General features: G+C 47.2%; 1 protein-coding gene across 10 annotated transcripts in view; it reads right to left on the bottom strand.

The window, feature by feature from the left end:
- Positions 1-23,207, bottom strand: part of SORL1 (sortilin related receptor 1) — a 170,560-nt gene that overhangs the window by 28,799 nt on the left and 118,554 nt on the right. For all 10 annotated transcript variants that reach the window (XM_086338350.1, XM_086338353.1, XM_086338360.1 and 7 more), the window contains 13 exons: positions 22,616-22,735; positions 16,987-17,112; positions 13,075-13,182; positions 11,787-11,918; positions 10,796-10,927; positions 9,696-9,830; positions 8,753-8,908; positions 6,558-6,707; positions 4,730-4,861; positions 3,403-3,529; positions 3,071-3,240; positions 468-580; positions 112-216 (listed from right to left, as the gene is read on the bottom strand). In XM_086338350.1, the coding sequence (XP_086194476.1) occupies positions 112-216; positions 468-580; positions 3,071-3,240; positions 3,403-3,529; positions 4,730-4,861; positions 6,558-6,707; positions 8,753-8,908; positions 9,696-9,830; positions 10,796-10,927; positions 11,787-11,918; positions 13,075-13,182; positions 16,987-17,112; positions 22,616-22,735 (1,706 nt within the window). The remainder of the gene's footprint in view (positions 1-111; positions 217-467; positions 581-3,070; positions 3,241-3,402; positions 3,530-4,729; positions 4,862-6,557; positions 6,708-8,752; positions 8,909-9,695; positions 9,831-10,795; positions 10,928-11,786; positions 11,919-13,074; positions 13,183-16,986; positions 17,113-22,615; positions 22,736-23,207) is intronic.

Here is a 23,207-nt window from a genome sequence, read left to right as displayed (position 1 = left end):
CACTAGTCAGCACCTCGTCAAAGAAGGCATGGAGTTCTCATGAAAGTGCAACCATCTCCCCATGTTCCCAGGCCACCCAGCCAGACGGCTGAAACGTGTGCGGACACTCACTCTGACCGTGTACTGAGTGTTGACCAGTAGGTTCTTTATTTCTGTAAAGTTGCTAAGAGCTCTCTGGGAAGCCCACATCTTGGAACCACTCCTGCTGTATTCTACCTGAAGAGAGAGAAAAATAAAAATAAAAATACTATACCATGAACAGGTACCAAAGGTCTGGGCATCGTAACACCTTACAAAAAGGCATAAGGAGAGAGGGGAAGGTGGGATGCAAAGTGTTCCAGCGGATGGATGATTATAAGGCGGTACCAAACTGAGTCCGCATCACACAGAACATGATTCTGCTCCAGGAGACCCGGCCATCTCCCACGCTCACCCACACGCACTGCCCACTCCTGGGAGGAACTTACGATGTACTCCCGAATGAGGCCGTGGGTATGGACGGGAGGGGCCCAGTGGCCCATGATCACTCCTTCTACTTCCCTGTGGAGCGACAGCTGGAGGCTCTGAGGGGCGTCTGGCACTGGAAAAAGAAGCCATGTGGGGTTAAAATCCATCTGCATCCTTGTCAACTGGAGGAACTTCCCTGAGCTTAAAACACACACGAGAAAGCATCCAGGGCCAGCGTGGGACCTGAGCACCAGAAAGGGGTGTTAGCTTGGTCTTCCCGCTGATGGAACATCTTTCCTCCCTGCTGTCCACTTGTCAGACCAACAATGGTTCAGAGAGTCTGACATAGGCTGGGGGGCTCCTAAGGGCTACAGAATGGAATCACCTGGGTAGGTTAAGTCAGCACTGGCCCGGGGCTTCCAGGCTGAGATTTTGATTGGACTGCCCTGAACGCTCATATTTACGTATGTGTGCGTGGGTGCTAAGTTGCTTTAGTTGTGTCTGACTCTTTGCGACCCTATGGATTGTAGCTGCTGTCCATGGAATACTCCATGCAAGAGGACTGGAGTGGGTTGCCATGCCCTCCTCCAGGGGATCTTTCTGACCCAGGGACCGAAGCCACATCTCTTATGTCTCCTGTATTGGCAGGAGGGTTCTTTACCACTAGTGCCACCTGGGAAGTTCATTTATGTGTGTGTGTGTGTGTGTGTGTACACAGAGATACATATATATACATATATATTTTTATATGTATATACACATACATATACATGTATTTTTTAGATCCTTTTCCTCTATAGATTATTACATTATACAAAGTATATTTCCCTGTACTGTGCAGTAGGTCCTTGTTATCTATCTGTTTTGTAGTGTCTATCTGTTATAGTAATAGTGTCTGTTAATCCCAACCTCCTAATTTATTGTTCATAAGTTGATAAGTCATAAGTCATTAAGTCAAGTCAGACTCTTTGTGACCCCGTGGACTGCAGCATGCCAGACTTCCCTGTCCTTCACTATCTCCTAGAGTTTCTTATACCCTTAATTTATCAGTTCAGTCGCTCAGTCGCGTCCGACGCTTTGCGACCCCATGAATTGCAGCACGCCAGGCCTCCCTGTCCGTCACCAACTCCAATTCCCCAGTTGGGTTTCTATGTTTGTGTGTCTATTTCCGTTTTGTAAATAAGTTCATTTGTATCAGTTTTCTCTTTTCCACACATAAGCATTATCACGTGACATTAGTCTTTCTGTCTGGCGGCCTTCACGTAGTAAGCACGTCCTCCCTTCCTGGCCAGACCACCTTCCGGATCTCCTTCCCCGGCCTGGACTCCTTCAAGGGGCCCTGTGTCCTTTTACTGATGAGCAGCATTAGAAACCTGGACTGAGTGACAGGCGTGCTCAACACTATCCAAGTTTTTTCAGCCTTCCCAGTTGAGGAAACAAGGAAATGCACGCTTACACTAACTTGTGCAGATACATATACCTATAAGGATTTTATGTGTAACCACACACATGCACATACAGATAAACAGGAGTTCATATTAACATATCCGAATGTAAACACGGTTCTGACGGCAACTGAGAATGAAAAGTTCACAAAACCTGGGGAGCAAAGGTCATGGGAACAAGTGCAGTCACCCAACGTCAACTACTGTGAAGGAGGAAGCAGGGAACTCTCTAACCCTCGAGCTTCAGTAAATTTCTTTATAGTGTGCCCCAAATACTTCTGACATGCTTCATGTGTTAATGATGCTGATCTCCTAAGCACTAAATACTGGGAAATACCTAGAGATGGAAGGCAGAGACAGAAATTAGATAAGAAATGCAAAAGAGGGCAGGGATGGGGAGATCAAATTAACTTCCTAAGAGAGAAAAACATTATGCATGGTAATCGGTTTGTAATTATACAAATATCGAATCACTATGTCGTACATTTGGAACCAACACAGTGTTGTGGGTCAATTGTACTTCAATTAAAAAAAAATTGTGTTAAGATGTCAAAAACAAATGTACGGTTACGAAAGGGGAAAGGGATCAAGGGATAAATGAGGGTTTGGGGATTAACAGATATACACTGCTCTCTATAAAATGGCTTCCCAAGTGTCCCTAGTCATAAAAGACCCGCCTGCCAAAGCAGGAGACATAAGGGACGCGTGTTCAATCCCTGGATCGGGAAGATTCCCTGAAGAAGGAAATGGCTACCCACTCCAGTATTCTTGCCTGGGAAACCCCATGGACAGAGGAGCCTGGGGGGCTACAGTCCAGGGGGTCACAAAGAGTTGGGCATAGTTGAAGCAATAAACAACAAGGACCTACTGTATAGCACTGGGGACTATATTCAAGATCTTATAATAACCTATAATAGAAAAGAATCTGAAAAAGAAGAGAGAGATCCATGCATAACTCAATCACTCTGCTATGTACCTACCTAAAACACTATATATCAACTATACTTCAAAAACCAGGATGGTGTTTTTTAAAAAAATTATGTGCTATAATAAGGAGAGTGGCTCAGCCAGGACTATAAACTTAGATACATAGACGGCACATGTAGTGACGTTGCTCTGTCCCTGAGCATCCTGGGAAACTGAAAATCCACAGAAGTGCTTGTCCCTGTGGCACTCACATCCTTCGGGAGTCCTCAGGGTCACGAGGTCGTTGGTACTGTGCACCTTGCTCAGACACTGGACCTGGACTTTGACCTGATATGTGGTGTCTGGCTTCAAGACTTTCAATACTGTGCTCGTTTTATTGCTGTGGGTCTCCAGGGTATTCCATATGCTCTCTCCAACCACCCTGGCCAAGAGAACAAAGACAGCATTGCATCAACGCAGCATGGGGTGGCCAAGATGTCTGAACCTGTCAACGGAGTTGCTTGGTGCACACACAAGAGTTTATGGAATACCCGGTGGCAATAAAAACATCATTTTCTTCTCCCGTGGCAAAGAAGGGACCCACCTGTAGTAGACGTTATACACACAAGAAGCAGAGGGCATCCTCTTGGGCCGTATCCAGGTCAAAGTTACATCCCCAGAGAAGTCTGCTGTCCACTGAAGATTCTGTATTTTGTATACATTTAATTCCTCTAGAGAGAGAAAAGGGGGGAAAAGCAAGTGATATCTTACAAATCTCTGCATTTCAAAGGACACAGGAGGTTCCTTGGTTTCAGGCAGACCTACTGGGCTCTGCATGGTCTGGCCACATCATCTTAAAACACCCCAGGAAAAAAAAAAAAGAGTTCAAACCTTCCTATCCACCCTTCCCCAGGGTCTCCTAAATTTCCAGTTGTGATATTTCTCCTTGCATTTCACCTCCTTGTCTGCACTGAGACAAACCTGATTCTCAACAGAGAATACCACAAATCCAAGGACACTATCATGGCGGGATCCGTGACTGCTAGAGACTGAGATGCTTATGTGCCCCAGAATCCACATGCTGATGCCTCAACCCCAATGTGATGGTACTAGGAGGCGGGTTCTCGGGAGGTGACTAGGTCCTAAGGACAGAGCCCTAGTGAATGAGGCTAGTGTTTTCATAAAAGAGACCCCAGAGCACTTCCTTCCACCATGGGACAACACGGAGAACACGGCTGTCTGTGGACCAACAGGTGGGCCCTCACCCGACACCGATCTACTGGGCTTCAGTCTCAGACTTTCCAGCCTCCAGAACTGTGAGAGATAAGTTTCTGTTGCTTTCATGCCACCCAGTCAGTGGTATTCTGTGATAACAGCCCCCAAAAGATTGCTAAATGCATTTCAGACAGAAGGATGGAGTTCACCCCACCGCAAAGCCTGAGGCACTGCAGGAGCAAAAATGCCTCAACGCGAGGTGGTGATGGGCTAGTCGCTCAGTGGTGTCCAACTCTTTGAGACCCCGTGGACCACAGCCCGCCAGGCTCCTCTGTCTGTGGAATTCTCCAGAAAAGAATACTGGAGTGGGTTGCCATGCCCTCCTCCAGGGAATCTTCCCAACCCAGGGATCGAACCTGTGTATCCTGCATTGCAGAGGTTGATTTTTTATTGTCCGAGCCACCAGAGAAGCCCACCAACACAAGGACTAAAGCAAAAAAAACAAAATGAAAACCCCAGTCTCGACCAGCATCTCCCTGAGAGGGGCAAGGTGAGCTGGAAGCCGTATCAGAGGTGGGACAGGCCTCCTCTGGAGCTCCAACAGTGAGCGAGAATCTTGGCATGTTCAGACTGAGGCAAAGCTCGAAGAGGTTCTGCCCTGGGCCCCGCCCAGCGGGGTGGAGGATGAGCCAGGGGTCCTGGGGGGCCACACTCACCGCTGCAGGCACGCTCATCACTCTCGTCCGAGCAGTCCAGGAAGCCGTCGCAGCGCTCAGAGAGCATGATGCAGGCTTCACCGTCCTGGCACTGGAACTCCAGGGCCGTGCAGGTCAGCGTGCTGTGCGTGGCTGCAACACGTGAGGGTCCACAGTCACAAAAGCGTTCCCAGGTTCTGGGAAAGGGAACTCATCAACTAGCACTCCCCGCCCCATGCAAATATGCACACGATGCGCCATGACTCTACCCATACGCAAAGGAAGCCAAACAGACCACTAAACCAGGGTGGTGATCCAGCAGCAGAGAGTCTACTAACAACGGGTCTTTATAGCCTTCTGGGGAACTTGTGAAGCACAGAGATTTGCTCCAAATACTGAGGCAGAAACACAGCACTGGGCACGTGCAGGATTTACAAGCTCCTCAGTGATTCCTCAGAACTGGCCAGCCCTGAGAACTTCTGTTCTAGAACTAGATAATCCTGTTTTCTGGCTGAGGCACTGCACCCACTTCTGAAAACCACATTTCATTGGCAGGCAGATTCTTTACCACTGAGCCACCAGGGAAGCCCTTAGAAAAGTTTTAGAACCACTAGTGAACACCCTCAGAAGCCCAAGATGGGATTCATCCACCCATTTATCTATCTATCCATCCATCCATTGAACTTTTAGGGAGGTTCTATCATGAATCAGATACTGTTTAAGATGCTAAGGATATGGTGATACCTGAAACAAAGGACCTACCCTCACAGAGCTTACTGAGAGAAATAGCAAACAAGTAAACAAACAAATACATTATTTTAGACAGTGATAGGACTACAAAGAAACACACTGAGAGTAACTGGAAGAGACTGACGGGGATATTATACAGGAGAGTCAGGGAAGGACTCTATGCTCAGAGGGGACTGTTATGGAAAATACCAAGAGCCCCATCACAGAATTACCACCCCTCCACTTGCTAAGAACGTGGTAAAATATAATCAAAAAACAGATAACAGTCAAGCTGAAAGATGTCTGACGTTTCTTTAGGAAACATCTCAATATTTACAAAGGAAGAAAACATGGATTTTAGAAACTGGGAATAAGGTTGTCTGAAAATGCTTAAACTGGTTCTTAAACAGATGATTAATGGGCACTTAAAACAGAATGTGGTAGCCTTCAGGAGCCAGCTTCTCTAAGAAGAGGCATGTCATGCTAATCTCATTTCCTTTGTTGATGGGGTTATCCGATTAACGGATTGAGGAAAATTGTAGATAGAGCACATCTTGATTTGAAGCCCCTTAACCAAGCGATTTTCTTATGTACAAGACAGATTTGAAACAGGCAAAAGATATTTATTTCAAGAACACCCATTAATGAATTAATCTCACCCAAGAGGAAGGTCCTATTGCATTTCCTCTTTGTTAATTACGGTTAATGTTCTTACCGTACTTATCTGGCTCAGATGTTCCTACTATGATTTTGATGAGTGTTGGATCAACCTGCCCTGTTATCTGAATGTCCCAAAGGTCCACTTTGTTCAGTCTTTTCATGTAAGTGCAGGATTTTATGCTAATCCCCATTTAATTTCTGTGTTGTTTTGGAGTATTCCTCCTTACAAGAACTTTCCACATGGTTATGATGAGAAGATCACAGTTTTGTACAAAGAAAATACTAAGTAAATGCTCCAATCTGCTGCGGACGAGGTGATCCTCTTTGAAGCTTAACTTTCCTATCTCTAAAATGGAGGCATAAGGCCAGAATTTATTAATATGAGACCCAAAGCACAAGCACGAGCTGTCCTGCTCTCCTGGAGCCTCCCTGGGGGCAGACGGCCCTGCCGACCACTCACGGCAGTTGGCCTCGTCCTGGCCATCCTGGCAATCCTGGTGGCCGTCACAGCGCCTCCAGTTGGGGATACACTTCTTCGGTTGGTGGCACTCGAATTCAAACCGGTCGCACCGCCCGAGCTGGGTAGGCGTGGAGGCAGCAGTCACATTGGCTAGAAGAAAAGGTTTTTAAAATTCACTTTTTTAATACTGAGGCCAGCAACAGCGACCTGTTAGATGTGCTGGGGATGTCGGTGCTCTGGGAATTTCGATGGGAACCCAAACAGACATGTGAGCTCTGGCGAAGATGGCAGGTTGATAAGACACGAGCATCTCACCCTGCTTCTCTCCTGGGAAGCCCCTGATGGAGACAAAAGCAACAGAACCTTGGAAACTGGGAAGCTGACAGACAGGGCTGAGTGGCTAGAGACTTCAGAGAAGAGAGGACTCTATCCCAGGCTGTCACGGGAGAAAGCTAAGCTCCATTAAGACCAACTTCACAGAATCTGCAAACAGACTGGAAAATGGTATCCTTTGGCCAGGAGAGAAAAGGGTGAAAATTATATAAGGGAGCCATTGAAAGATGTTAAAGCAGCCGTGAGACTCTCCACTCCCCCGCCTCCCTATCCCCACAAGACAATCAGTCAACCTGTCATTCACATGGGGAGCTCATGGGCTCCAGGCAGAAATTCTGATTCTGCATTTTTTTAAACATAGAAAAAATATATATAAATACATAAGATATTCTACACTTTTTAGAAACTACCCAAGTGATTCCCTACAGGTGCTCTACATGCTGTAATGCAAGACATAGTGATGACATATTGGCATCCCATGCTTCTGTCTGCCCTGATGGACAGTGGGCTTCACAGAAGGCAAGAAGGGGGACAACATCAAGGTGGACAGGGCACAAGTTCTGCTGGAGGAATCTAAGTAAACAAGAGGCAGGTCTGTCCACAGCAAGTGAGGAGCCCAGCGTATGGAAGTGATAAGTCATGGCAAGCACAAAGGGTCTGCTGCTGCTGCTGCTGCTGCTGCTGAGTCACTTCAGTTGTGTCTGACTCTGTGCGACCCCACAGACAGCAGCCCACCAGGATGCTCCGTCCCTGGGATTCTCCAGGCAAGAACACTGAAATGGGTTGCCATTTCCCTCTCCAATGCATGAAAGTGAAAAGTGAAAGTGAAGTCGCTCAGTCGTGTCCGACCCTCAGCGACCCCACGGACTGCAGCCTACCAGGCTCCTCCATCCATGGGATTTTCCAGGCAAGAGTACTGGAGTGGGATGTCATTGCTTTCTCTGACAAAGGGTCTAACAGGGCTCAAACAGGGCCTTGAAAATAGGACTCAAGGGTTAGGGTCTATCTTCTGGACAAGAGGACAAGCATAAACCAGTGATGAGCCTTTTAAAAAGTTACTTTTTTTTTTTTTTTTTAAAGATTTTTTGATGTGGACCATTTTTTAAGTCTTTATGGAATTATTACAGTATTGCTTCTGTTTTTTACGTTTTGGTTTGGTTTTGGGCCACAAAGCATGTTGGATCTTAGCTCCCCAACTAGGGATTGAACCTGAGCCCCCTGCATTGGAAGGTGAAGTCTAAACCAGTGGACTGCCAGGGAAATCCCACCACTCACGATTTTAAACAGAGAAGAGATGGGTTGAAAACAGTCTTAAAGGATCTAGGAATTTGCTGAAAAGAATTACATAAACCGCGGCAAGTGATGATCTATTCTCTTATTATAACTGACTCTGAAATGGAAACCTGTTGAGAAAAAGACACAGTTCTGCCTGCAGTTACCGGGGCGCCTTGACGAGGGTCTCAGGGTTTATCCCGGCTTCCAGCAACACAGTGAAAGCACAGACCTCCAGGTGCCTTGCCATGTTCAGCCACTAGATGGCACTGCTTACCCTTCTTTTAATAGGATGGCTGCCAACTAGCAAACCAGAGATTTAGCAGAGTTTAGTACAGAGACCTTCCTTACAATCCCCACGGTAACCTCCTGGGAGAGGAAGCAGCCACGGTGGTCAGCCAGGTACAGAGGGCAGTGAGGGAAGATGACTTCTGAGTGCCCCGGGATCTCCCTGTTCTGGAGGTGAGAAGGAGCCTGGCCACAGAGCAGAGTCCCCCAGGGCAGGGCACTGCCCTGGGCCACCCAGGGTGCAGCCTCAAAGGTCCTCTCCTTGAAGCAGGTGCCCGGGTCAGGACTGGGGCCATACTTACCAGGCGAGGGGCAGGCCTCCTCGTCCGAGCCGTCTATACAGTCTCGATATCCGTCGCACACCCAGCTGTCCATCACGCAGGCCCCACTGCTACAGCGGTAGTAATTGGGCAGACATGTGGAGGGCCCGGGAGTGGGGGAGGGAAGAACATGTGAATCTGAGGAAAACACCAAACAAGGAAACCCAAAATGTTACAGGAAGCTTGAGCTCAGACCCCGATGTGTCCCAGACCAGGATGATGTCCCAGGTTTAGCTGCACAGCTGAGGGGCAGTGGGGTGGGGGGCTGTGTGCCAGGACTGCTCTGAGCAGTGGCTCATCTAAGAATCACATATGGAGGGGTGTCAAGACACACTGTTCCCTTCCCTTCCGTGGAGCAGATTCACCTCACCTATTATATTTGCCCTGGGCTAGTATTCAGATGCGTTTGCTTCTGCAGGGCCTTGTGCAGGCTGGTGCAAAGATGGGAGAATTGATTCCTATCCAGGTTAAACCAGTTCTGGTTCACTCAACCCCAACCACCTCAAGAGCAGCTCAGGGACAAGAACACCAAAAAGGAAAGGGACAGTCCTGTGTGGCCCCTCGGCATGTATCACGTACACATGTGCGCATCATGGCTCAGGCGTCACCCAGAGTGCCTGTTACACTGCGGGACACACTGCAGGAGGGAGGCTCGGGTGGGGTCAGAGGCTGCTGTTCTAACAAGGAGCTGTGGGTCTGCAGCCCATACTCACGGGACCAGTCTCTCAAGTGCCCACTGTGCCCTGGAAAGAACAACCCTGGGAACAGGAGAGGCCAACTGTGCCGATTTCACAATGGGAGGGCAAGAGAAAACAACTCAGTTACCCGCCCGACCCACCCACCCAAAATCACTGCCTAAGCCAGACGCTGAGGAGACAGGTGAGTTCTATGTGGTCTGGGTGGCGGGGCCGTCCCCAACCCTCACCTCCGCAGTCCTTCTCGTCAGACCAGTCCCCACAGTCGTTCTCCCGGTCACATTTCCACCTGTTGGGGATGCAGTGCCCGTTCTCGCACTGGAACTGGAAGTAGCGGGAGCAGGTGGGGGCCTCCGTGGGGTTTTCTGGGGGATGAACCGCAGGGTCAGTTGTATGGCCTGCACGGCGTGAACACAGGCCTCCAAGGACCCACAGGCTCCTCACCCAAGCCCCAGGGCAGCCCGCATGACCCTCCCAGAGGACAAGGCAGCTTCCCGGACCGGAGGGAGACCAAGAACATATCCACAAACTGGACAAAACCTTGCCTCCCTGGACCCGAGGTCATATTCTCTGACCTATGCTTCTACATCTTGCAAATGACACCCGAGTGGGTTTTTAATATTTATCCTTTTATTATTTTACTTATTTCTGTGTCTGCACCAGGTCTTAGTTGCAGCACATGGGATCTTATGGTTCTAATCTTATGCAAACTCTTAGTTGAGGCATGTGGGACCTAGTTCCCTGACCAGGGATGGAACCTGGGCCCCCTGCATTGGGAGCAGAGTCTTAGCCACTGGACCACCGGGGAAGTCCTGATACCCAAGTATGAATTTTGATAGTCTACTGAAGGAATGCCCTAACTGTTGATGATAACCCATTAGTAACAATGATTCCATCATGCTGTGACATCTGTAACATTTAGGGGGTGGGGGAAATATACTCCAAAATATTTACCATAACTCCTCTACCATATTCCTTATACACAATGTCAACTTCCTAACTGGAGAAAGAAAATAGAATAAATACACCCTAACGTCTGCTGGTGGAGAAGGAAATAGCAACCCACTCCAGTATTCTTGCCCAGAATATCCCACAGACAGAGGCGGCTGGTGGGCTACAGTCCATGGGGTTGCTAAGAGTTGGGCATGACTCAATGACTAAACCAACCAACCAATCTCTGCTAGGGGGTAGGTTCTCACTTTAAGACTCAATTTGTTACATGCAGATTCAAGACCTGGAAGGAACTATGGCTGAAGAGGGAGAAGACAAAGCCAAGCACCGTGTGACCTGGAGCCTGGGATGCCCGGGGGCAGAGCTGAGGTCTCCTTACCACAGTTGGCTTCGTCGGAGTCATCGCCGCAGTCATCCATCCCATCACATTTCCAGATCAAACTGATGCACACTCCGTTCTGACACTGGAAGCTGAACTCGTCACACATCTTGTGGAACTCGGGGTCTCGGGCTAGGGAAGGAACCAACATACATAAGTCCAGGTTACTTCCACACTGGAGAGCTCAACGCGGCACTGTTGTTTGGAAACAAGAGGCAAGAACAAAGGCCCTCCACCAAGAGATGGCCCGGCTGGAGGATTCCTCGAAAGCAAGTCGAAGGCCTGGCCCCCGGCAACTCAGACTGCAACAACATCTGCAGATAAGGTCTTTGAAGGGGTAACTAAGCTAACATGAGGTCATTACATTAGGATGGAGCCCTAATCTAACAGGACTGGTGTTCTCATAAGGAGAGTAAGTGAAGACACAGAGGATGGCCGTCTACAAGCCAAGGAGAGGCGCCTCAGAGGAAACCAACCCTGCCGACACCTTAACCCCTGATCTGCAGCCCCCAGAACTGTTAAGAGATTAAGCCCCCCTGGGCTGTGGTCCTCTGTTTGGGCAGCCTGAGCAGACTGATGCAAGTCCCTACTATCATGCAGGCAGGGCAGTCTTGGGGACAGGGCTGTAGCCGTGAACGAGACAAGGACCGGCTCTCGGGCACACACAGAGAGGCCAGCTGGGGAGGCCGGCCAAAATAACTTCAGTGTGCAGAGTGGAGGTGAGTGGGGCACAGACACTGCGGCAAGGTGAGGGGCCACTCTGGGGCACAAGAAAGGCTGCGAAGGAGGTGACATGTGGGCCAAGACCACTGTCGACCTTGACCCCGCCCCCCTGAGCTGTGCACCAACGACTAACAAGCAAGCTTCCGAAGCAGCCAAGGTGAGCCTTTCTTAGAACACGCAAGTCTGGACCCTCAGTGGAGACCTGAAAACTGGACGGAGGCACGTGCCCGGGGTGGCCCACCCGAGTCTCTCCAGCGCCCCGACTCACAGCATCCTGCGAACTCCGGGTCCTCGTCGGAGCCATCCCGGCACTGGATGATGCCGTCACACACCATGGACTGGAAGAGGCACTGCTGGCGGTTCTTACACACGAAGTCCATGAAGCGAGTACACAGGGGCTCTGAAAGGGACCAGGAGGGGAAGGGGCCGTGAGCCCCTGGAGCTGGGGGCCTCATGGGCCACGGCGGGACACGCTCTGACCGGACGCGCGTTCAGGAGGCGGGGGTAATGGACACCACTACCAACCACAAGCTTTGAGCAAACCCTGAGCTTCAGGACCTCGTTAAGCTCCCAGCACCACATGACGAGAGGTTTTACTGTCCTGCGTCCCAAACAAAGCACAGGGGACGGCAACATTATGTATTTTGCCAAGAGCACACGGCTGATGAGGGTGGAGCCAAAAGTGAAGCCCAGGGCTGCCTGACATCACAGCCCACGACCTTAACCACTATCACAGAACACTGACTCTCGAATATGGGGCCTGGCAAACCCCTTCTATGAAGGACCGATGTTACCCACTGAACTGTACCTGCCGCCAATTTATATGATGAAGCCCTAATCTCCACTGTGACTGGATTTGGACAAAGGGCAGTGCTTTTTTTAATTAATTTTGTTTTTGGCTGTGCCACATGCCATGTGGGATCTTAGTTCCCCGACCAGGGACTGAACCTATGCCTCTTGCATTGGCAGCACAATCTTAACCACTGGACTTCCAAGGAAGCTCCCTGATAGAGCTTTAAAGAGGAAATCCAGGTTAAGGGAGGTAGATAAGGTTAAAAGGATCTATATGAGTAGTGTCCTTCTAAGCAGCACCAGAGATGCAGGCAAAGAGGCCATGTGAGGACATGGGAAGAAGGTGGCCTTTACGCCTGAACTGCCACACTAACTCATCCTTGGATCTCCAGCCTGCTTTTCCCAAGGATGAACACCACTGACCCCAGACTACCTTTCTGGGTCCAAAGAAAACATGGCATACAGAGTCGCCGTGCCTAAAACTGTTAGCCGAGTGATAATCAGCAACTAGCAAAACCAATGGAGGAGGAGAAATAAGTGTCCAATTCCAGATCATTGGTCCATTCACAGGACATACTGCAGCTGAACAGTGATGATCATGGACCATGACCTAATTCCACGGTCACCCTACGTGGCCCCCCGCTTCCTCTCCCTCACCCAAACCATGCTTCTCTGCCTCCACCCCCTCAGGGTCCTGGCCATGCAGGACCTGACGCAGGCAGGTACCAGGGGAGGAGAGGATTTAGCCCGATGTGAGGACTCACCGCAGTGCTGTTCGTCCGAGCCGTCCGAGCAGTCATGCAGACCGTCGCAGTGTTTGCTGGATGGGATGCAGGTGCCGTTTGGGCAGCGGAACCCGTTGCACTTCTTCTCTGGAAAGTGGTGCAAGGAGCAGCAGAGTGAGGAAGCAGGCAGACATTCACATCACCGTGGCGCGGATATTTATACCCACATGTGTGTCTCCCTATGGAGGGCTATCACAATTACAGATATACACATACTCTGACCCAGAAATGTAATCTACCCACATGAGTGAAAAGTAACAGAGCAACAAGCTTATTCACTGCAGCACTGTTTGTAATAGATTGAAAGCCACCTACATATCCATCCGCAGGGGACTGTGAAATAAGCTACTGTACACAGGAACACCAGACTGGTATAGAGAGACTGAAGAAGCACTTGGTGAACACATGTCCTAGATAGACAGTTATCTGAAAAACCAAGGTACCCAACAACGTGCGTGGCATGCTGCATGTGTAAAAACAGGACAAGTACCTGTCATATATTTAAATTTGCATATATGCACAAAAGCATTCTGAAAGGATACACAGCAATCAGGGAAACCGGCAGATGGGAGAAGAACATCTGCAGATGGGAGAAGAACATCTACTGTCCAATGTCCTTACACTTGTCCACTGTGAACTGTGTGAATGTGTCATCTACTCAAAACTTTTTTTATGAAAAGTGAAATGAAAGCACCAAGTAGATGGGAAAAAAGAGGACATGAACCCTGATTTTATAGACCCTGGGGTTTTTTAAGCTCTCTTACATCACTCAGCATTTTATTTCTTCAGAAATTCTAAACCAAAGCCCTATCGAAGAACCTTTACCCCATAAATGTTAAGAATCTTAGGTTTTGCACTTAGTGGAGAACTTTTAGTACTAGGTCATCCATTCTCCCGAACAGAAAGCAACTGCCAGACATTTGGCTTAAGAATCACTTCTAGAAGGTCAGTTGTAAACCCAACTCTTGGCAGAATAGTTTCAGGAGGATCAGGGATAAGGCAAGAAAACGTGTTTTAATCCTGTAAAAAGTCATCATCCCCAGGACAGTGTTCAAAGGACATCAAAACAGAAACAGTGAATGAGTGCCACGAGATGGGGAAGTAGATTTCGGCATGAAAAGGTTTTTCAAAAGTTTAAAATTTAAATTGTACAAGACAAGTTACCACTCACTCAAGTCAAAAAGTAAAAATCAAGAGAGGCTTGGGGAAACATCCAATATGTTACTAACGGAGATCCATTTGGTATAATCGCTTGGAAATAAAATCTGGAAACAACAAGAATCATGGAAATGGATCAGAACCTGCAACCCAGCACTTCCATATGGAGGGATAACCCCAGGGAGTAGTATCTCAAAAGAAAACTAAGCCTTCATTTCCAAGGACATGAACCGTTTTTACGACACATGACAGTGCAAAACGGACATCACCCCACCAGGGAGCGACCAAGTAAGCGACGTCACAGCAACAATGCAAAGAGGATGGGCATCTGCCATGAAAATGCTAACCACGGAGAAATACAGATGTCTGGAAACAACTTGAACACTGTGCCATGAAGACAGCAGAGCACACAGCAGCATGCAGACGACTGCAGTTCCACGAAAATTAGGGATGTAAGGCAGGAAATAATAGAAAATGTGGATAGTGGCCTCTGCCCTTGGTTTCTGGCATAAGGCTCCTAATGAATAAATGTGCTCAGTCACTCCGTCGTGTCCAACTCTGTGGACCCATTGACGTAGCCTGTCAGGCTCCTCTGCCTATGGAATTTTCCAGGCAAGAATACTGGTATGGGTTGCCATTCCTTCTCCAGGGGTTCTTTGTGACCCAGGGATTGAACCCACATCTCCTGGTTGGTAGGTGGGTTTTTTACTGCTGAGCCACAGAGGAAGCACAGGATTAACATGTACACACTACTGTATATAACTAAAACAGACATACTGTATAGCACAAAAAATTATACTCAAAATTCTGGAATAACCAATATGGGGAAAGAACCTGAAAAAGAATGCATATATGTATATGTATAACTGAATCAAGCTTCCCTGGTGGCTCAGTGGTAAAGAATCCACCTTCCAAGCAGGAGACATGGGTTCGATCCCTGGGTTGGGAAGAACTCCTGGAGAATGGCAGCCCAGTCCAGTGTTCTTGCCTGGAAAATCCCATGAACAGAGGAGCCTGATGGGCTACAGTCCATGGGGTTGAAAAGAGGTGGACACGACTTAGTGACTAAACAACAGCAAAACAGAATTACTTTGCTGCACACCTAAAGCTAACACAACACTGTAAATCAGCTGTGCTAAGTCGCTTCAGTCGTGTCCCACTCTGTGCGACCCCATGGACTGCAGCCCACCAGGCTCCGCCATCCCTGGGATTCTCCAGGCAAGAACACTGGAGTGGGTTGCCATTTCCTTCTCCACTAAACAACAGCAAAACAGAATCACTTTGCTGCACACCTAAAGCTAACACAGCACTGTAAATCAGCTATGCTAAGTCACTTCAGTCGTGTCCGACTCTGTGTGACCCCATAGACGGCAGCCCACCAGGCTCCCCCGACGCTGGGATTCTCCAGGCAAGAACACTGGAGTGGGTTGCCATGTCCTTCTCCAATGCATGAAAGTGAAAAGTAAAAGTGAAGTCGTTCAGTCGTGCCTGACTCTTAGCGACCCCATGGACTGCAGCCTACCAGGCTCCTCCATCCATGGGATTTTCCAAGCAAGAGTACTGGAGTGGGGTGCCATTGCCTTCTCCATAAATCAGCTATACTCCAATATAAAATATATATTTAATTTGGTGTGAAAAAGCATTTTATATATTATGTTTGTGTGGCAGCTATTTTATGTTTAATTTCTATTAACCATCTCAGAGTCCTTCTTTAAATCAACTACACTGAAAAAGTTCTGGCTTATGCTGCTGCTGCTGCTGCTAAGTCGCTTCAGTCATGTCCAACTCTGGGCGACCCCATAGACGGCAGCCCACCAGGCTCCACCATCCCTGGGATTCTCCAGGCAAGAACACTGGAGTGGGTCGCCATTTCCTTCTCCAATGCATGAAAGTGAAAAGTGAAAGTGAAGTCGCTCAGTTGTGTCCGACTCTTCGCGACCCCATGGACTGCAGCCCACCAGGCTCCTCCGTCCATGGGATTTTCCAGGCAAGAGTACTGGAGTGGGGTGCCATTGCCTTCTCCGTCTGGCTTATGAGTGGTACCCATTTTCCCAAGGGACCATCACAGCAACCTCTCAGCCATAAAGTATGCCATTTATACAGAAACTGTTGGCTAACTTCTGGCAGAACACTGGTAATGTGACCGTGTTTAGTGTTCTGGGTGGGTTAGTGGGTTTCCCATTTCTTTTCTTGTTTTTATGGAGGCAACCTGCTTGCACAAGAATTAAAATTACAGGACTTGCTGGTGGCTCAGTGATAAAGAATGCCCCTGCCAATGCAGGGGACACGGGTCCGATCCCTGGTCTGGGGAGGATTCCTCAGATCGAATAAGCCTGTGTGCGCCACAACCACTAGAGTCCACCGGCAGCAGCTACGGAAACCCGCACGCCTAAAGCCTGTGCTCCGGAAAACAAAAGAAGCCACTGCAACGAGACGCCCGTGCACCTCAATAAAGAGCAGTCCCTGCTCGCCGCAACCAGAGAAAGCTTGTGCAAAGCAATCAAAGACCCAGTACAGCCAAAAATTAATAAATAAATAATTATAATAAATAATTAAAATCACATAGCCCAGACCTACACGTCGAACAACAGTGCCACACAGCAAGGGCGAGCTCACTAGTGCTCGCCAGGCCCAGTGGGGACTCTGGTCCATCTCCTGGTCCATCCGTTATCCCTCTTCCTGAACAGCAGACATGGGAGACGTGCGGGTTGGGGCCAAAGCACCTACACTTACCACAGTTGAGCGGATCCTCGTCAGAGCCGTCTTGGCAATCCATGTCACCATCACACGCCCAGCGCTGGGGGATGCAGTGCCCGTTTCGGCACTGGAAGTTGGAGGCCTCACAGGTGTGATAGATGGCTGCCAACGAAACAAGAGAGAAAAATGGTCAAGGCCTCCTTCACCTCCGCAGCCCCATCACCCTCAGCAGCTGACTACAAAGCTGGCGTGTTCTAACAGGTATGATGGGGAACTACCCTAAAAGCAGAATGCAGTCTCCTGAAGGGGCATTAGCTCAAGCCTCGGGGTTCACCAGTGTTACACAAGCACAGATGTACACGTTAAAAACTCAGTCACTTTCACAGCAACCTGTGAGGTCAGGACTATCCCCCATTTATAGATGAGAATGAGGTTTAGGACTCTCAGAAGGTCACTGAGAGTAACAAAGATAATGAAGTCATAGCACCAGGGCTGTCCAAGTCCAAAGCCTAGGCTTTCTCCAGTCCACCTGGCTACTTAATCTTCTCAGTCCTCCAGATTCTGCTGGACAAGAACAGGCCGTGGGTGCTCGGGGCACTGGGTCCTAGACCTGCTCCAGACACTGTAGGGACCTTGATGTCATCATCTGCACTGATATCTAAAGAGCCCTGTAAGTTGTGAAAGGGCCTGATTTTATCATTCTAAATGAACTGCCCAGTTTCCTAAGTGGAAAACCTCCAGTCCAAAGAGCATAAAAGATGCATCTAAAATCACAAAGAAAGCAGGCCCAGAAATCTAGAATTCCTTAACTTTCTGGATAGCCAAGAGTGACATCTACCCGCTAATAACACATGGCATCCTCCACAATCATTAAAAGAAAAAAAAACTAAAATGCCAGGGAAATAGTCACTGTTATAACCGAACAGGCTCATTTGCATACACGGGCTGAGGCTACCTGGAAGTCATTTAGAAAATGTCAAAACTTCAGAGACTATTTCAGATGCATAATATCTGCCTGCAACCCAAGCAACACTACTGGCCACCTTCTCCATCAGATTTCCCTTCCCTCCTCTGATGCAGAGAGCAGTTTGTGTCTGTTCACTGCTGAATGTAAGCCAGGGCTGGCCTTGTTTGCAACCAGCATGAAATAACATAACCAAGACAGACAGGCTCTCTTGGTTGAACTGTGTGGACAGGGTGTCCTTGTGATAGGAGCAGGCAAAACAAACAAAAGTGGGTTGTTGAGTGCAAACCATAGTTACCGATTCAGTTGAGATGGTGGGTAATAAGTGACTCAAGGGTTGGGAAAATGGGCTTCCAATGCCCTCTAGAATGGCTACTGCATTTGAGGCTATTTGGGGCTATAGTCTGAAATACAAAGCCCCCGATTTTTCAAACCACTTTACAACAAAAGGTGGTCCATCATCTGTTGCCTTCTCAAAGACCAATGCTATGTCCAGTCACATGCAAATAAATCTACAGGAAGTTTCAGTATTTACAATACTGGCAGTCAGGATCCATTAAATATCTTTTTAAAATATACTTATCTCTGATAAGAAAAATAAATGTGTCCCTGCATGTTAGATGAGCTTTGTCCTGGTAACAGCCATTGCCTGGAATACTTCTGATTTATTGGTTTTACAAATCTGATAGCCCTTTGAAAAATTCCTCACCAAAGCCCTGCTCGCTATCATAAAAGATACTGTCACCTAAACCACTGCCACACTGAAATACTCACTATTATTCAGCCTATGGATTTCAATTGAAAACAATTTCAGAGTGCTAATGGAGTTTCCAAGTGGACAACACTGAAGGGCATGTTTGACATCTCCAGATTCTATCACTGATGCTGAGCTGAGAAAGACTAATTAATTTGCACAATTTCATTCAAATGGCCAGGAAGGGCTGCAATGCTTAACACAGTCTCTTCTTCTGTCTTCTGAGTAACTTACTAGCTCTCTGACATTGAGTGTCTGATAAATGATATATGTTCAATTGATAATATTTAACTCTAAGGATGAAAGAGATGGACTTTAAAATAGACTAAAGAATTTGAGGCAGATAAAAAAGAATCCTTTGCATAGCAGGGTCCATCATGACTCTAAGAATAGAAAGGCTACTGAGGCAAAGGATCATGAAATTAGAATATCAGAGTTTCTAATAAAGGCCACTATCCTATGGCTTACTCTTTGACATGAACACATCTCTCCTGACTCAGCAAGACCCTCTGTGATACCTGATCAAAAACATTAGCCAAATAAAAGTGGGGCAGAAGAGATGAGTTAATTACTGTGACAAGAAAAGCACTGCCTTATTATAAAGCACTGGACTCTTAGAAAATGAAGGAGGAAAAAAAATGCAAGTACCAACACAACTCGCATGATTAATAATGTAAAAAATAACACAGAGCATAAAGGACGGTCAAAAATAAAAGGCAAATCTGAAAAAGAACCAAATAGAAATTCTAGATATAAAAAATACAGTCATGGAAATAAAAACAGCTCAGTGGATGTGTGAAATAGGAGATTAGATTCAGCTAAAAAGAGGACTGTTGAACTGGAAGAGAAATCTGAGGAAGTAACTCAGTCATAAGGAGACAGCAAATCTAAAGACCAAAGGTATAAATATCAGAATGAGAAAGTCCAGTGAATGGCTGAGAGCTGCTGCTAAAGACAAGAGAAGACAAAGCAGCAAATAGACACAGCAGAAAGATAGTGGCTGCAGCTTTCGAAAACTGATGAAAAATGTAAATCCTCAGATTTTAGAAGGACAACGAACAGGATAAATAAAAATAATTTCACGCCTAGGTAGGTGTAACAAACAAAATATAAAAAAACCTAAAGGCAACTAGAGAGAAAAGAAGGTCAGTTATTATTGGAAAAGATAATCTGACAGGAGAATTGAAATCAACACAAAAGAGGCCAGAAAGAAATGGAATAATTCCACCAAAATACTTAGGGACAATTACTACAAATCTAGAAAACCAGATGCATCAATTTCAGTGTTGAGAATGAAAGGAAGACATGGTTATATAAGCAAAAACTTTTAAGTTTATGACTCATAGACTCTGCTACAAACGCTGAAGGCTGAACACAGGAAGGAAGCAGTGAACACAGGAAGGTGAAGTGACAGACAGGTAGGTATCTACAAACAAGTTTGGTTACTAAAAGATACTAACGATGACTGATTTTAGGATTTTTTAAAATGTAAAATTAAACTATGAAGTATTTCATGGTTTTATTTTGGGGGGCGATGGGGGCCATACCACACAGCATGTGGGTTCCTAGTTCCCCGACTAGGGATTGAGTCCGAGCTCCCTGCGTTGGAAAGGTGGAGTCTCAACCATCGGACCGACCACCAGGGAAGTCCTCGTGTTTTAAAATACTAAATATATACTGAGTTTGTCAATATTGACATTATGGGCAGAGACTGGAATCAAGGCAGGTCCAGGAGAGGGGAAAGATATTAGGAATATGCATAAGATGTCTAGGGCAACAGTTAAAAGAACAGAAATGAAATGTTTAAGCTCCAAATCAATGTGGGGCGGGGGGTTGCGGGGTGCAGAATAAAAGGCTCAATTCCATGGAAAGCAAAACAAGAGAGGGGAAGAGCCACAAAAAGGCCCAGTACAGACCATGCATGAGAGCTGAAGCCCACCAGAAGTCAGCAGGCCCTGACCCACTTCTTCGGCTCTGCACATGACTTAACTTACTAGGCCAGGAAATGAAGCAACCACACAGTGAGCGCACATACTACCTCCAACTAATCTACGGATGAAGATGGACAATCGCCTTTAAAAGGTTTGGAAGCACAGCCATTGGAACAAGGCTGCAGTGGCCATGTAGGCACTCTACATTTCCCCACGCAGTCCTGCCAGAGGAAACCAGAGGTAAAACCAGGGTCAGTGACAAGCCTACCCACAGAAATGAAGTTGTTAATTCACTGTGGAAGACCAGCTCATGCAGCTGAAACACAAGTTTGACTAATGTGGTTGAGCTAATAATATGTCCAGTCATCATGAAACTTACAAATGGAAATGCTCAGAGGCACCCCTCTAATTTATCAATCAATGATCCACCCAAACCAAAAGCTTTCAAACAGCCCTTGTGTGCTTACTGGGCTGATGGTGGTTCCTTCCGAGACCTTGTTTATCCCTCCTTCTGCGAGCCAGGCTTTCAAAGAAAGCAATACCTGCAGTCTTTCCAGAAGCAGAGGGGCACACAACAAGACTGCCAGAGAGGACACAGGGATGGGGAGCTGACGAGGTGGGCAGGAATCTGGCAACATCACAGATCACAGTGTGATATATTTGGCCTTTGAGTAGGTCCATTTATTCCTTAAAGCCACATAAGGGCATCTCTAAAATAAAACGGAGTACTACAGTTGTATCAAATTACCCAATCAACAAAGGTTCTCTGAACTGGGCACTGGGAGAACACAAAGGAGTAAAAGATCATTTCTGTCCTTCACAAACCAAATCTAAACCAAAGCAGACCACAAGGGTGGGATATAATAGCAGATCTACTTTTTCCTTTTCTGCTTTTAGAAATTAGGAAGCATGCTCTGAAATCCCAGCTGCTGGACAGTGTAGGAACTGCCAGGATACTGCTGGGGTCAGGACAATTAAGATACGGGAATGAGGGACTTCCCTGGCGGGCCAGTGATTAGGACTTTGCCTTCCAATATAATGGGTGCAGGTCTGATCCCTGGTCAGGGAGCTAGGATCCCATGTGGCCAAAAAAACAAAAGATGGGACAGAAGCAGTGTTGTAGCAGATTTAATAAAGACTTTAAAAAAAGGTCCACAACAACGACAAAAAATCTTAAAAAAAAAAAAAGAATGAAAAGTGATTTAATTCACAAGCATGAAGATCCATTAACAATAGATGGCAAAAGGAAGCCTGAAATACCAGCTCCGCCCTCACTTGCCACAAAAGGGTGAAAGGAAACATCGTTATTCCTGTCACTGGAGGGATTTAAGGTAGAATCAAGCAACAATTTCTAAAGGAGGGGGCAGAGAAAATGTACTCATCAGCTAGTAGGATTTGTTTTTCCGCCTCTACAACTGCCCCAACTCCTTGCTCTCCCCGACTCCATCACAACGTACATGCCCTTGTTTGTTCATTCATTCACTCATTCACAAAAAATAGTGGTATGAACATGAGTTAACCTAACACCAGCAGAAGAATTAGAATCTTAGACCACTCAGCCTTCTTCTCATCGTCTTCTGCTGTTTCCAGGTTTATCTTTAACGAAATCTTACCCCAAACAGGTGCAAGCACAACTTAAGTTTTCAATGTTTAGGGAACATCGTGATGCTCCATTCCAAAACATGAGCTAGTGCACTGCTCCTCAGTGTATGGGCCCCAGACCAAGGGCCAGTCTGTAAACTCTTCGCTACTGTTCCTAGGAAAATAAACTTGAGCCAAAATGTAAAACAACTGTATCACTCATGACATTGCTCAGTTAATATTCTTCCATAGCAAGACTTTCTCAACGAAGGAAGCAAAGAGCCGGTAACATTTTGGCACAAGGTGATCACAGGCCAGCTCTTAGTTTCTAAGGTCCATTTCTTAGAGCCTTGATTCTGCAATCGTGTAGGGCGGTAATGCTACCCACTAGATGAACGGGTCAAGTGCAGCTCAGGGAGTCCAGGAAATACTGACCGGTACAGTTGGCTTCATCAGACCAGTCCCTGCAGTCGTTGTCCCCATCGCACACCCAGGAGGAGCGGATGCACATGCCAGAGCTGCAGCTGTATTCGTCACCCCGACACTGGTGCATTTCTGCAGGTGAGACCACAGACAAGCATGTGAGCACAAAAGCTTGCTCAGAATTCTTTCTCTGATGTCAGGGCTCCTGGTAGTTAGAGATGCACCCAATATCCCCATCATCACCGATGATCCGGAATGCACAGAGGAAGACTTAAACCAGGGATGGAAAATCACAAGGAATGGTGCCCAAGTATGGTTGGCCCTCTGGACCTGTAGGTTTTGCATCCATGGATTACACCAACCATGCACCGTATATTTCCAAGGTAGCTGAGTGATAAAGAATTTGCCTGCCCAACAGGAGACTCATGTTCCGTCCCTGGATTGGGAATATGCCCTGGAGTCAGAAATGGCAACCCACTCCAGTATTCTTGCGGGGAAAATCCCATGGACAGAGAAGCCTGGCAGGTGTAGTCCATGGGGCCACAAGAGTCAGACTCGATCTAGTGACTACACAACAGACAACAGCATCAGGCACTCCGTTTAT

The sequence above is a fragment of the Bos grunniens genome, chromosome 15 (genome assembly GCF_055505025.1).
Source record: "Bos grunniens cultivar Pamir isolate PY7600 chromosome 15, Bosgru_T2T1.0, whole genome shotgun sequence".
Taxonomy (NCBI): Eukaryota; Metazoa; Chordata; class Mammalia; order Artiodactyla; family Bovidae; genus Bos; species Bos grunniens.
Note: the sequence above shows the minus strand (reverse complement) of the source record. Positions and strands in the feature narration are given on the sequence as shown.